General features: G+C 44.4%; 1 protein-coding gene across 4 annotated transcripts in view; it reads right to left on the reverse strand.

The window, feature by feature from the left end:
• OSBPL1A (oxysterol binding protein like 1A) overlaps positions 1-14463 on the reverse strand; it is a 253225-nt gene that overhangs the window by 34787 nt on the left and 203975 nt on the right. For all 4 annotated transcript variants that reach the window (XM_068237280.1, XM_068237278.1, XM_068237281.1 and 1 more), the window contains 3 exons: positions 9294-9428; positions 8139-8236; positions 759-941 (listed from right to left, as the gene is read on the reverse strand). In XM_068237280.1, the coding sequence (XP_068093381.1) occupies positions 759-941; positions 8139-8236; positions 9294-9428 (416 nt within the window). The remainder of the gene's footprint in view (positions 1-758; positions 942-8138; positions 8237-9293; positions 9429-14463) is intronic.

Raw genomic sequence — 14463 nt, forward strand, 5'->3', positions numbered from 1 at the left:
GGATGCTTCACCATCAAGGATATACACAGCTATAATTGCTGGGTGTGAGAAGACTATGCCTAGATCCAGCCTGACAGCCATATAAAAAGCTGATTGACCTTCCTCCCCCCACATACATGAAAAAAGGGCACAGGGGATTGCAGACTGCAGTTAGTAGAATATCGCTACAATTAGCGATATTCTACTGCTGGATTCCGATATCGGTAATGCTTATCGATATTTTACTATGGCTAATCCTAACTCTCACACAGAACCCTCCCTCTACCGATGTCTAACCCTAAGCCCCACCTGGTGATGCATTAACTTACAACCCCCCCCCCCCCCCCCCCCCCCGTGGCGTGGCGCCTAACCCTACTCTTCCCCCCCCCCCCCTGCAAGGCCACAATATGCGGCAAGGAGGGCAAATTTCGGCACTGCAGAGTGCCCGCTATGCAATGGCGCAATTTGCATTTCCACCATTAGTCGCAATTTGGGGCAAAGAAGGTCCATTTTGGTGCCGGGATGCACCCAACAACAGGCACTGCCATGCGGCCAAATTTCCGCAAATTGTGGCTTTTATAATAGGCACCTAGGGTGGCACCATTTTTTCTCTGCGTCTTTTTTTTCCCATTTCCTCTATAAATTCTGTTGGGCCATTGTTTTATAAGTAGAGCAATACAGGGTACAATCTCGCTGTCCAGCCTGCAATGATCCCTGGGTTCTTAACACATGAAATATCAGTAGCAGATGCACACAGACTTGTCTGAAACTTCACTTACTTGAGAAGTTCTAATGTGATTATTCCCTTGGGTTCAGCTTCAACACTCTTACCCCAGAACTTGAGTTTAGGATATATCGAGCCATGAAAAACAAAGTCACCGGTAAGGCCTTCAGCGTGGAAAGCGCTTATTGGAGGATGGTGACTGACCTGTTCCGAAATCAGTCTAAATCCAAGATCCTCACTAGAATACAAAAACAGATATTATCCTGCAAGGCAATGGATGTTGTTCAAATGTTTATAACTGCCCGTTAGAGTAATCACATCACTCTAAGTTTTTTTTCTTTTCATTTTTTTTACCAATCATCATTTACAAAAAGAACTGCAGAGAAAACACATGCCTTCTAGTAAACATGCAGGGTGTAGAATGACTACCTGTAACTTTTATTAGGTTTATAGGCTGTGGTCTTTGGTAGCAGAATTAAAGTGGACCTGAACTCTTGCATAGGACAGAAGGAAAACATACAGAAATGTGCCATGCATTTAGAGAGTTTAGCCTGTCCAATTCTCCCTTATCTGTAACTAATCACCACTATAATTTGATCACTCAGCTGGGTCAGCTCAGGAATCTCATCTGCCATGGCAGAGCAGCTAATTTGTAAACACAGGATGCTTACAATAAGTCTGCAGGACATAGACACGCTGCAGATTTATTGCAGGATTTGTATCAGTAGTAACAAAGAAATGTTCTTCTTTAAAGGTTATTAACTGAGATGGATATGGATTTTTCCTTTTAAAATACGGTAATACCAGTTGCCTGACACTTCTGCTGATCCTGTGTATCTAATACTTTTAAGGCTCATACACACATCAGACTAAAGTCTTTGGAAAATGAAAGATCACAGACCAATCTTACAACCCTTCATGTAGTATGAGAGCCATACCTTCACAGTCTTTTCTATGGAGCTGAACTCCACATCAGAAAAAAATCTTTGCCAGATGCTGCACACACAGATGCTGTACAGACACAAAAGATCAGTATCTGCAAAAGATTTGTTCCTGCCAAAAATCCATTCCTGCAAATTGCAATGATAGTCTATGAGATCTGCAGATCATCATACACACATGATTTAACTGACATTCATTTGCAGATCAAGCAATCATCCGCAGATCTGAAAATCCATCCTGGTGGATCTGATCTGCAGATGAATGTCAGTTAAATCATGTGTGTATGATGATCTGCAGATCTCATAGACTATCATTGCAATTTGCAGGAATGGATTTTTGGCAGGAACAGTTCTTGTGCAGCTACAGATCTTTTGAGTGTGTGCAGCATCTTTGTGTGCAGCATCTTGCAAAGATTATTTTTCGAAAGGAGTTCAGCTCCTAAATGAATTTTGGCTCCTTTTCTTGTCACTAATAAAGCTTTCTTTTGATGCTATTTGATTGCTGATGCGATTTTTACTTTTTATTATATTCATCAAAAAAGACATGAATTTTGGCAAAAAAAATGATTTTTTTTACTTTCTGTGCTGACATTTTTCAAATAAAGTAAAATTTCTGTATACATGCAGCGCGAAAAAATGTGGACAAACATGTTTTTGATTAAAAAAAACCCATTTAGCCTATATTTATTGGTTTGGGTAAAAGTTATAGCGTTTACAAACTATGGTGCAAAAAGTGAATTTTCCCATTTTCCAGCATCTCTGCCTTTTCTGATCACCTGTCATGTTTCGTGAGGGGCTAGAATTCCAGGATAGTATAAATACCCCCCAAATGACCCCATTTTGGAAAGAAGACATCCCAAAGTATTCACTGAGAGGCATAGTGAGTTCATAGAAGATATTATTTTTTGTCACAAGTAAGCGGAAAATGACACTTTGTGCCAAAAATTTTTTTTTCCATTTCTTCTAACTTGCGACAAAAAAAAAATGAAACCTGCCACGGACTCACTATGCTCCTCTCTGAATACCTTAAAGTGTCTACTTTCCAAAATGGGGTCATTTGTGGGGTGTGTTTACTGTCCTCGCATTTTGGGGGGTGCTAATTTGTAAGCACCCCTGTAAAGCCTAAAGGTGCTCATTGGACTTTGGGCCCCTTAGCGCAGTTAGGCTGCAAAAAAGTGCCACACATGTGGTATTGCCGTACTCAGGAGAAGTAGTATAATGTGTTTTGGGGTGTATTTTTACACATACCAATGCTGGGTGGGAGAAATATCTCTGTAAATGACAATTGTTTGATTTTTTTTTACACACAATTGTCCATTTACAGAGAGATTTCTCCCACCCAGCATGGGTATGTGTAAAAATACACCCCAAAACACATTATACTACTTCTCCTGAGTACGGCGGTACCACATGTGACACTTTTTTGCAGCCTAGGTGCGCTAAGGGGCCCAACGTCCTATTCACAGGTCATTTTGAGGCGTTTGTTTTCTAGACTACTCCTCACGGTTTAGGGCCCCTAAAATGCCAGGGCAGTATAGGAACCCCACAAGTGACCCCATTTTAGAAAGAAGACACCCCAAGGTATTCCGTTAGGTGTATGGCGAGTTCATAGAAGATTTTATTTTTTGTCACAAGTTAGTGAAAAATGACACTTTGTGAAAAAAAAAAAACAATAAAAATCAATTTCCGCTAACTTTTGACAAAAAAAAATCTATGAACTCGTCATACACCTAACAGAATACCTTGGGGTGTCTTCTTTCTAAAATGGGGTCACTTGTGGGGTTCCTATACCGCCCTGGCATTTTACGGGCCTAAAACCGTGAGTAGTCTGGAAACCAAATGTCTCAAAATGACTGTTCAGGGGTATAAGCATCTGCAAATTTTAATGACAGGTGGTCTATGAGGGGGCAAATTTTGTGGAACCGGTCATAAGCAGGGTGGCCTTTTAGATGACAGGTTGTATTGGGCCTGATCTGATGGATAGGAGTGCTATGGGGGTGACAGGAGGTGATTGAGGGTGTCTCAGGGGGTGGTTAGAGGGGAAAATAGATGCAATCAATGCACTGGGGAGGTGATCGGAAGGGGGTCTGAGGGGGATCTGAGGGTTTGGCCGAGTGATCAGGAGCCCACACGGGGCAAATTAGGGCCTGATCTGATGGGTAGGTGTGCTAGGGGGTGACAGGAGGTGATTAATGGGTGTCTCAAGGTGTGATTAGAGGGGGGAATAGATGCAAGCAACGCACTGGCGAGGTGATCAGGGCTGGGGTTTGAGGGCATTCTAAGGGTGTGGGCGGGTGATTGAGTGCCCTAGGGGCAGATAGGGGTCTAATCTGATAGGTAGCAATGACAGGGGGTGATTGATGGGTAATTAGTGGGTGTTTAGGGTAGAGAACAGATGTAAACACTGCACTTGGGAGGTGATCGGACGTCGGATCTGCGGGCGATCTATTGGTGTGGGTGTGTGATCAGATTGCCCGCTAGGGGCAGGTTAGGGGCTGATTGATGGGTGGCAGTGACAGCGGGTGATTGATGGGTGGCAGTGACAGGGGGTGATTGATGGGTGATTGATAGGTGATTGACAGGTAATCAGTGGGTTATTACAGGGAAGAAGAGATGTAAATATTGCACTGGCGAATTGATAAGGGGGGGTCTGAGGGCAATCTGAGCGTGTAGGCGGGTGATTGGGTGCCCGCAAGGGGCAGATTAGGGTCTGATCTGATGGGTAACAGTGACAGGTGGTGATAGGGGGTGATTGATGGGTAATTAGTGGGTGTTTAGAAGAGAGAAAAGATGTAAACACTGCGCTTGGGTGGTGATCTGATGTCGGATCTGCGGGCGATCTATTAGTGTGGGTGGGTGATCAGATTGCCCGCAAGGGGCAGGTTAGGGGCTGATTGATAGGTGGCAGTGACAGGGGGTGATTGATGGGTGGCAGTGACAGGGGGTGATTGATGGGTGATTGACAGGTGATTGACAGGTGATCAGTGGGTTATTACAGGGAAGGACAGATGTAAATAATGCCCTGGCGAATTGATAAGGGGGGGTCTGAGGGCAATCTGAGCGTGTAGGCGGGCCGATTGGGTGCCCGCAAGGGGCAGATTAGGGTCTGATCTGATGGGTAACAGTGACAGGTGGTGATAGGGGGTGATTGATGGGTAATTAGTGGGTGTATAGAGGAGAGAATAGATGTAAACACTGCGCTTGGGTGGTGATCTGATGTCGGATCTGCAGGCAATCTATTGGTGTGGGTGGGTGATCAGATTGCCCGCAAGGGGCAGGTTAGGGGCTGATTGATGGGTGGCAGTGACAGGGGGTGATTGATGGGTGATTGACAGGTGATCAGTGGGTTATTACAGGGAAGGACAGATGTAAATAATGCCCTGGCGAATTGATAAGGGGGGGGGGGGGGGTCTAATGGCAATCTGAGCGTGTAGGCGGGTGATTGGGTGCCCGCAAGGGGCAGATTAGGGTCTGATCTGATGGGTAACAGTGACAGGTGGTGATAGGGGGTGATTGATGGGTAATTAGTTGCCCGCAAGGGGCAGGTTAGGGGCTGATTGATGGGTGGCAGTGACAGGGGGTGATTGACGGGTGATTGACAGGTGATTGACAGGTGATCAGGGGGATAGATGCATACAGTACACAGGGGGAGGGGGGGGGTCTGGGGGGGGGTCTGGGGAGAATCTGAGGGGTGGGGGGGTGATCAGGAGGGAGCAGGGGGCAGGGGGGGGGGTAAAAAAAAATAGCATTGACAGATAGTGACAGGGAGTGATTGATGGGTGATTAGGGGGGGGTGATTGGGTGCAAACAGGGGTCTAGGGGGTGGGCAGGGGGGGTCCTGAGGGGTGCTGTGGGCGATCTGGGGCAGGGGGGGGGGGGGAATTAGTGTGCTTGGGTGCGACATAGGGTGGCTGCAGCCTGCCCTGGTAGTCCCTCGGACACTGGGACCACCAGGGCAGGAGGCAGCCTGTATAATACACTTTGTAAACATTACAAAGTGTATTATACACTTTGTATGCGGCGATCGCAGGGTTAACATCCCGCCGGCGCTTCCGTATGGCCGGCGGGATGTTGCGGCGGGTGAGCGGCGGCAGGCGCCGGCGGAGGATCGCGTCAAGGATGACGCGATCGCTCCGCCCATGCCCTTACAAGGACCGCCGCCTCTGTGGGTGAGCCGGTCCTTGCAGGGCACACTTCCCGGCCGCCTCTGTGCGTTAGGCGGTCGGGAAGTGGTTAAAGAGGAACTGTAGTCAAAATCAACTGCTTTTTTTACACTATACATTTATAAATTAATTAGTCAGTGTTTGCCCATTGTAAAATCTTTCTTCTCCCCGATTTACCATACTGTAATTTATCACAGGAGGCAAAATATGTAGTACTGGAAGGTGATCTCTGCGGAATGTTCGTTTACAGAGAGTTCTAAAGCCAGTAGAAAAAACCTCCAGTCTCCCAGAATGCTCTGGGGGAGGGAGAGAATTCCAGCCTAGGCTTAAAGGGCAACTGAAGTGAGAGAGATAAGGAGGCTGCCATATTTATTTACTTTTAAGTAATACCAGTTGCCTGGCTACCCTGCTGATCCTCTGCCTCTAATACTTTTAGCCATAACCCCTGAACAAGCATGCAGCAGATCAGGTGTTTCTGACATTATTGTCAGATCTGACAAGATTAACTGCATGCTTGTTTCTGGTGTGAATCAGACACTATTACCGGTATAGCCAAACAGATCAGCAGGGCAGCCTGGAAACTGGTATGGTTTAAAAGGAGATAAATATGGAAGCCACTATATCACTCTCACTTCAGTTCCCCCTTAAGCCTGGTACATACAATTTTGATTGGCCAATCACTGACCAATTTTTCCACCTCCATGTAGTATGAGGCCCAACAGATTTTGTGTAAATGTTGCTTTATCTAGCTCATCAATCTGTTTACATCCAATATAAACTATTTATACTGCTGTTGGTGTGCATTTCTTTAGCCAATACTTAGCCAATATTAAGCCTTACAAGAAATAGATATTGTTGTATTTATTAATGTCCCTAATGTCCAGTTGTTGGTGCAATATTCTCAACAATATCCATTTAAATTTCTTACAAAACGACTAATTATCTACGCTTTTAGATGGTTAAATCTGGCTGTACTACTTTCCCTGTGTACGAGTGGAAACGTGGTCTGTCTGTGGGCACGGTGGTAATGCTTTCCTTTTCATCAGTTTCTCTCTTCTTGATTCGTCGCGTAGGATAATCTACTGCATAGCTTTAATTTTCCACCACTTAACCACTTAAGGACCAGGGGATTTTGCTATGATCGGTGCTGCGTGGGCTCTCCAGCCCGCAGCACCGATCAGGATTGAGCCAGGATGACCAGACTTCCTCTTTTTTTTCCCCACTAGGGGGATGTCCTGCTGGGGGGGGGGGGGGTCTGATCGCTGCCGGCTATTTCTGCGTAGCGGGGGGGCTCCTCAAAGCCCCCCTCCGCAGCTATTTCCACCCTCTCTGCCCTTACCTGCTTCTCCCGCAGGCTATGGGCTGCGCAGGACGGATATCCATCCTGCGCCGTCTAGAATAGGCTTCAGCCTATCAGATGCCGGCGATCCCCGGCCAATCAGAGGCCGGGGATCGCCGTTCTCCTTTACGGCGCTGCTGCGCAGCAGCGCCGTATGATGTAAACAGCGGGGATTTCTTCCCCGCGTGTTTACATTTAGCTTGCGAGCCGCGATCGGTGGCTCGCCGGCTGTTCACGGAGGCACCCTCCGTGAACTGGCATGGAATGCTAAACCACTAACAACCCGCCGACGCCTATCGGCGTTAGGCGGTCGTTAAATTAAAGATGTGTTAAGAGGTTGTTGATTTCTCACAGAACAACATTTGAAAGCAGTAGTGTACGTATGACTGACAGACCAACCAAAATATATAAAAGACTTGCGGGCATGTCACAAACTTGCACTAAAATATCACTAAAGTGCACTAAAACAAGGAGCCTAGGTTGAAAAATTCTGTGTGTAGTTCTGTACATCTAATAAATGTCAGAAACAGAGATGCAGTAAGTATAATGTGAGATGCAGGCTATATGTCCGACATATATGCTAACAGTTGACTTGTTTATAAAGAGACTTTTCTCTGGATGATCTGGGTTTTGTTTCACAGGACTAGTAACAAAGGTTGTGCAAAACAAGAAAGAAAGATCGGGGCACCAGGGAAGGTGCAAAAAGCTTCCACCTATTTATTTCGCACCCATTTTGTATCCGTTTGCTGTGGGATGAAATAAATAGGTGGAAGATTTTTTGCAACTTTCCTAGAGCCCGGAATGTTCTCTCTTGTTTTGCATACAGATTACACTCCTTCCGGAGGCACAGGCAGGCCACCTCACCCCCAGGAGGTACCCAGTTTGAGCAACTTGTGTCGAGCGCTGCGTAATATGTTGGCGCTTTATAAATACAATAAATAATAATAATCCTGCTACTCTTCATTGTTGACTAGTACAAATGGATCTCTTACCGAACTAATTCATAGGTTTCCCCGAGGAGAGGGTTGAAAGGCTTCCCTGTACGCTCCCACTGCGATGCTACAGCTGAAACTGCAAAGGCAGCAACACACTGTAAGAAAAATGATATCAGGTAATGCATGACCGTTCCTGTACAGGTCAAGCAAAATAAAAGAAAAACTAGGGAAAATGGTTATACAAATGTCACAGCATGCCTGAAATAAACTGGGAGACTCCATTGCTTTTGAGGTCATGGCCCCAGAATCATTAGCTATTCTAACACAAGGCAAACCAAACAAGTAACCACATATCAGGTGACTGTGTAATGTTAACCTGGTTACAAACAGTATAAATGCATGCTGCTTGAAAACAGAATGTTACTCTGTGGCTTTAGATTGGTCCATTTTCAAGCTTCATACGTTTGCATCAAATCAGCATAAAAATCTACATCAACTCGGAACTATTTGCATGTCATTCACCATCCCTAATAATAAACTGAAAATGTAAGTATGGAGGAAGGCAAAAAAGTTTAGCCCCAAAACTATATAAAAAGGATGATTGCATCACAGGAACACCTCGGCCCTACCAACATCTTGACCAGAGCAGTTTCTAAGCTAAATTGCACCCAGGGCGAGGGTGTAAAGATTGCGCCCACCATGAGTGCATGAATCTGACTGCAGATCCCTCTTCCAGATAGCTGTGGTCCTGTAATCTTGCTATTACAAGCTGTGGCACTTCATCTACTGTGCTGCTGTGCATTTGAACCTTGTTAGAACGTGTACTTCATCTCCTATACAGCTGAGAAGTGTAAATCTGCTGCAGCATCTAGGACCTTTCTATTACATAGATTTGGTAAGATTGGCCAAAAACATCATTAGTGGTCTCTACTAAGATCTGTAGCTTTTCTAGGACTTGGAGTTCATCCACTGTGCTGATAAACACTGGAACCCCTCATCTCATTTATCAATGGGACTTGTAGCTCATTTGCTGTGCTTCAACATTATTGTGACTTCCAGAAACCATTACTGATAAAGATTGGGTCTTCCTGGACTCTCAGAGTTTGTATGATGACCCAGCTTTGGCATGTTTCAATTTTTCAAGAAAAAAGTGTGTTACCAATGACAGTGCATATATTGTAAAAGACAGAGTTGCAATGGAAGAGAGGTTACCTGCATGCGTTCCACAGGGTCAGTGCAGAGGTTTGCTTTGTGAATGAGGTATGTGTGCTCCATGTATTCTGAGAGGCGCTGTAGAAAGCTCAGTGGCTCATTGAATATAACAGGCATTGTGATTTTTGATAATTCCTGTTTGGGGAAAAAAAAAAACTTATGACATCATATAAATGGCTTTAACCAATGGTCTTGCTTTGATGTTCAAGCATACCTGAACTGACCTTGTGAGTGTGCATTCAAGCATACTCAGATATTATTGGGCATCTCATGAGATTCACAGTTACATTTATTAAGACCAAGTCCTCCCGGTTCTTCCCTTCGTCACAGTGGCGTCTGCAATACCAGTCGCACTGTCAGGCCGGAAGCATTTTGTGTGCTCTTTGAATGTTCCAGCTTTCTCCTCCTCAACTGCCATCTTGTGCATGATCGCTGGAGGACTAGTGAACAGCAAAATGACCTGGAAGCAGTTTTGGGGTCGCTGCCATTTTAACCACTTGAGGACGTAGGGCTTTACCCCACCCAAGGACCGGCCACTTTTTTTCCTTTCAGACCACTGCAGCTTTCACGGTTTATTGCTCGCTCATACAACCTACCACCTAAATGAATTTTGGCTCCTTTTCTTGTCACTAATAAAGCTTTCTTTTGGTGCTATTTGATTGCTCCTGCTAATTTTACTTAGTATATTCATCAAAAAAAGACATGAATTTTGGCAAAAAAATTATTTTTTTTAACTTTCTGTGCTGACATTTTTCAAATAAAGTAAAATTTCTGTATACATGCAACGCTAAAAATGTGGACAAACATGTTTTTGATTAAAAAAAACCATTCAGTGTATATTTATTGGATTGGGTAAAAGTTATAGCGTTTACAAACTATGGTGCAAAAAGTGAATTTTCCCATTTTCAAGCATCTATGACTTTTCTGACCACCTGACATGTTTCATGAGGTGCTAGAATTCCAGGATAGTATAAATACCCCCCAAATGACCCCATTTTGGAAAGAAGACATCCCAAAGTATTCACTGAGAGGCATAGTGAGTTCATAGAAGATATTATTTTTTGTCACAAGTAAGCGGAAAATGACACTTTGTGACAAAAAAAAAAAAAAGTTTCCATTTCTTCTAACTTGCGACAAAAAAAAATGAAATCTGCCACGGACTCACCATGCCCCTCTCTGAATACCTTGAAGGGTCTATGTTAGCTCAATTTCAGCGGAGGCAGCTACAAGATGACTTAGCAGAATAATCTGCAACCCAGGTTAAAGTTCTCCCCCAATCCAAGTGAATACCCTCTCTTCCAGCTGGGAGATACAGAACCACAAACACTTAAATTGGTGGAACAGCATCTGAAATCTTTATTTACAGGTCAATCTTATATACACCCTGATGTTAGGGAAAAACCAGATTAGACCGGAGTGCACATAGAAAATATTTGAAACAATAGCATAGACATGGTACAGACAGCAGAGACAATAGGATTTGTTATTCTGTAAACAACTGGCAGAGGTAGACTTTGTTACATGTGTTAATTTCTCAATAGACCAGGTTTTTTAACAACAATGCATGAATAGGTCTGAGTCTTCAGATCTCTGTCACAGTGGCTTGTATGGTAATATACCAACTGGGTATTGAAATACAGGTTTTGTATTCAGGTGCCTGGAACTTCTAGAGTGTTAATTATTAATGTATCTGTAAAGCACTGTCTGGAGGAATGTGCTGCTGACTAGTTGAAGCAATGATGTCATTTTTAAGAAATTGTGATGTGCTGTATATATTTTAATATCGGGGTGATTTAAGCAGCACATTATTACAACCTTTCAGTCTACTTTCCAAAATGGGGTCATTTGTGGGGTGTGTTTACTGTCCTTGCATTTTGGGGGGTGCTAATTTGTAAGCACCCCTGTAAAGCCTAAAGGTGCTTATTGGACTTTGGGCCCCTTAGCGCAGTTAGGCTGCAAAAAAGTGCCACACGTGGTATTGCCGTACTCAGGAGAAGTAGTATAATGTGTTTTGGGGTGTATTTTTACACATACCGATGCTGGGTGGGAGAAATATCTCTGTAAATGACAATTTTTTAATTTTTTGTTTACATACAATTGTCCATTTACAGAGATCTTTCTCCCACTCAGCATGGTTATGTGTACAAATACACCCCAAAACACATTATACTACTTCTCCTGAGTACGGCGATACCACATGTGTGGCACTTTTTTGCACCCTAACTGCGCTAAGGGGCCCAAAGTCCAATGAGTACCTTTAGGATTTCACAGGTCATTTTGAGAAATTTCGTTTCAAGACTACTCCTCACGGTTTAGGGCCCCTAAAATGCCAGGACAGTATAGGAACCCCACAAATGACCCCATTTTAGAAAGAAGACACCCCAAGGTATTCCGTTAGTAGTACGGTGAGTTCATAGAAGATTTTATTTTTTGTCACAAGTTAGCGGAAAATGACACTTTGTGAAAAAAACCAATAAAAATCAATTTCCGCTAACTTGTGACAAAAAATAAAATCTTCTATGAACTCACCGTACTACTAACAGAATACCTTGGGGTGTCTTCTTTCTAAAATGGAGTCATTTGTGGGGTTCCTATACTGTCCTGGCATTTTAGGGGCCCTAAACCGTGAGGAGTAGTCTTGAAACAAAATTTCTCAAAATGACCTGTGAAATCCTAAAGGTACTCATTGGACTTTGGGCCCCTTAGCGCAGTTAGGGTGCAAAAAAGTGCCACACATGTGGTATCGCCGTACTCGGGAGAAATAGTACAATGTGTTTTGGGGTGTATTTTTACACATACCCATGCTGGGTGGGAGAAATAACTCTGTAAATGGACAATTGTGTGTAAAAAAAAATCAAAAGATTGTCATTTACAGAGGTATTTCTCCCACCCAGCATGGGTATGTGTAAAAATACACCTCAAAACACATTGTACTGCTTCTCCCGAGTACGGCGATACCACATGTGAGGCATTTTTTTGCACCCTAACTGCACTAAGGGGCCCAAAGTCCAATGAGTACCTTTAGGATTTCACAGGTCATTTTTGTTTCAAGACTACTCCTCACGGTTTAGGGCCCCTAAAATGCCAGGGCAGTATAGGAACCCCACTAATGACCCCATTTTAGAAAGAAGACACCCCAAGGTATTCCGTTAGGAGTATGGTGAGTTCATAGAAGTTTTTATTTTTTTGTCACAAGTTAGCGGAAATTGATTTTAATTGTTTTTTTTCACAAAGTGTCATTTTTCGCTAACTTGTGACAAAAAATAAAATCTTCTATGAACTCACCATACTCCGTACGGAATACCTTTGGGTGTCTTCTTTCTAGAATGGGGTCATTTGTGGGGTTCCTATACTGCCCTGGCATTTTAGGGGCCCTAAACCGTGAGGAGTAGTCTTGAAACCAAATGTCGCAAAATGACCTGTGAAATCCTAAAGGTACTCATTGGACTTTGGGCCCCTTAGCGTACTTAGGGTGTAAAAAAGTGCCACACATGTGCTACCGCCGTACTCAGGAGTAGTAGTATAATGTGTTTTGGGGAGTATTTTTACACATACCCATGCTAAGTGGGAGAAATATCTCTGTAAATGACAATCGTTTGATTTTTTTTTACACACAATTGTCCATTTACATAGAAATTTCTCCCACCCAGCATGGGTATGTGTAAAAATACACCCCAAAACACATTATACTACTTTTCCTGAGTACGGCGGTACCACATGTGTGACACTTTTTTGCAGCCTAGGTGCGCTAAGGGGCCCAACGTCCTATTCACAGGTCATTTTGAGGCGTTTGTTTTCTAGACTACTCCTCGCGGTTTTAGGGCCCCTAAAATACCAGGGCAGTATAGGAACCCCACAAGTGACCCCATTTTAGAAAGAAGACACCCCAAGGTATTCCGTTAGGTGTATGGCGAGTTCATAGAAGATTTTATTTTTTGTCACAAGTTAGTGAAAAATGACACTTTGTGCAAAAAAACAAAACAATAAAAAATCAATTTCCGCTAACTGTTGACAAAAAATAAAATCTTCTATGAACTCGTCATACACCTAACAGAATACCTTGGGGTGTCTTTTTTTCTAAAATGGGGTCACTTGTGGGGTTCCTATACCGCCCTGGCATTTTACGGGCCCAAAACCGTGAGTAGTCTGGAAACCAAATGTCTCAAAATGACTGTTCAGGGGTATAAGCATCTGCAAATTTTGATGACAGGTGGTCTATGAGGGGGCGAATTTTGTGGAACCGGTCATAAGCAGGGTGGCCTTTTAGATGACAGGTTGTATTGGGCCTGATCTGATGGATAGGAGTGCTAGGGGGGTGACAGGAGGTGATTGATGGGAGTCTCAGGGGGTGGTTAGAGGGGAAAATAGATGCAATCAATGCACTGGGGAGGTGATCGGAAGGGGGTCTGAGGGGGATCTGAAGGGTTTGGCCGAGCGATCAGGAGCCCACACGGGGCAAATTAGGGCCTGATCTGATGGGTAGATGTGCTAGGGGGTGACAGGAGGTGATTGATGGGTGTCTCAAGGTGTGATTAGAGGGGGGAATAGATGCAAGCAATGCACTGGCGAGGTGATCAGGGCTGGGGTCTGAGGGCATTCTGAGGGTGTGGGCGGGTGATTGAGTGCCCTAGGGGCAGATAGGGGTATAATCTGATAGGTAGCAGTGACAGGGGGTGATTGATGGGTAATTAGTGGGTGTTTAGGGTAGAGAACAGATGTAAACACTGCACTTGGGAGGTGATCGGACGTCGGATCTGCGGGCGATCTATTGGTGTGGGTGGGTGATCAGATTGCCCGCAAGGGGCAGGTTAGGGGCTGATTGATGGGTGGCAGTGACAGCGGGTGATTGATGGGTGGCAGTGACAGGGGGTGATTGATGGGTGGCAGTGACAGGGGGTGATTGATGGGTGATTGACAGGTGATTGACAGGTGATCAGTGGGTTATTACAGGGAAGGACAGATGTAAATAATGCCCTGGCAAATTGATAAGGGGGGGTCTGAGGGCAATCTGAGCATGTAGGCGGGTGATTGGGTGCCCGCAAGGGGCAGATTAGGGTCTGATCTGATGGGTAACAGTGACAGGTGGTGATAGGGGGTGATTGATGGGTGATTGACAGGTGATTGACATGTGATCAGGGGGGATAGATGCATACAGTACATGGGGGGGGGG

This window comes from Hyperolius riggenbachi, chromosome 5 (genome assembly GCF_040937935.1).
Source record: "Hyperolius riggenbachi isolate aHypRig1 chromosome 5, aHypRig1.pri, whole genome shotgun sequence".
Lineage (NCBI taxonomy): Eukaryota > Metazoa > Chordata > Amphibia > Anura > Hyperoliidae > Hyperolius > Hyperolius riggenbachi.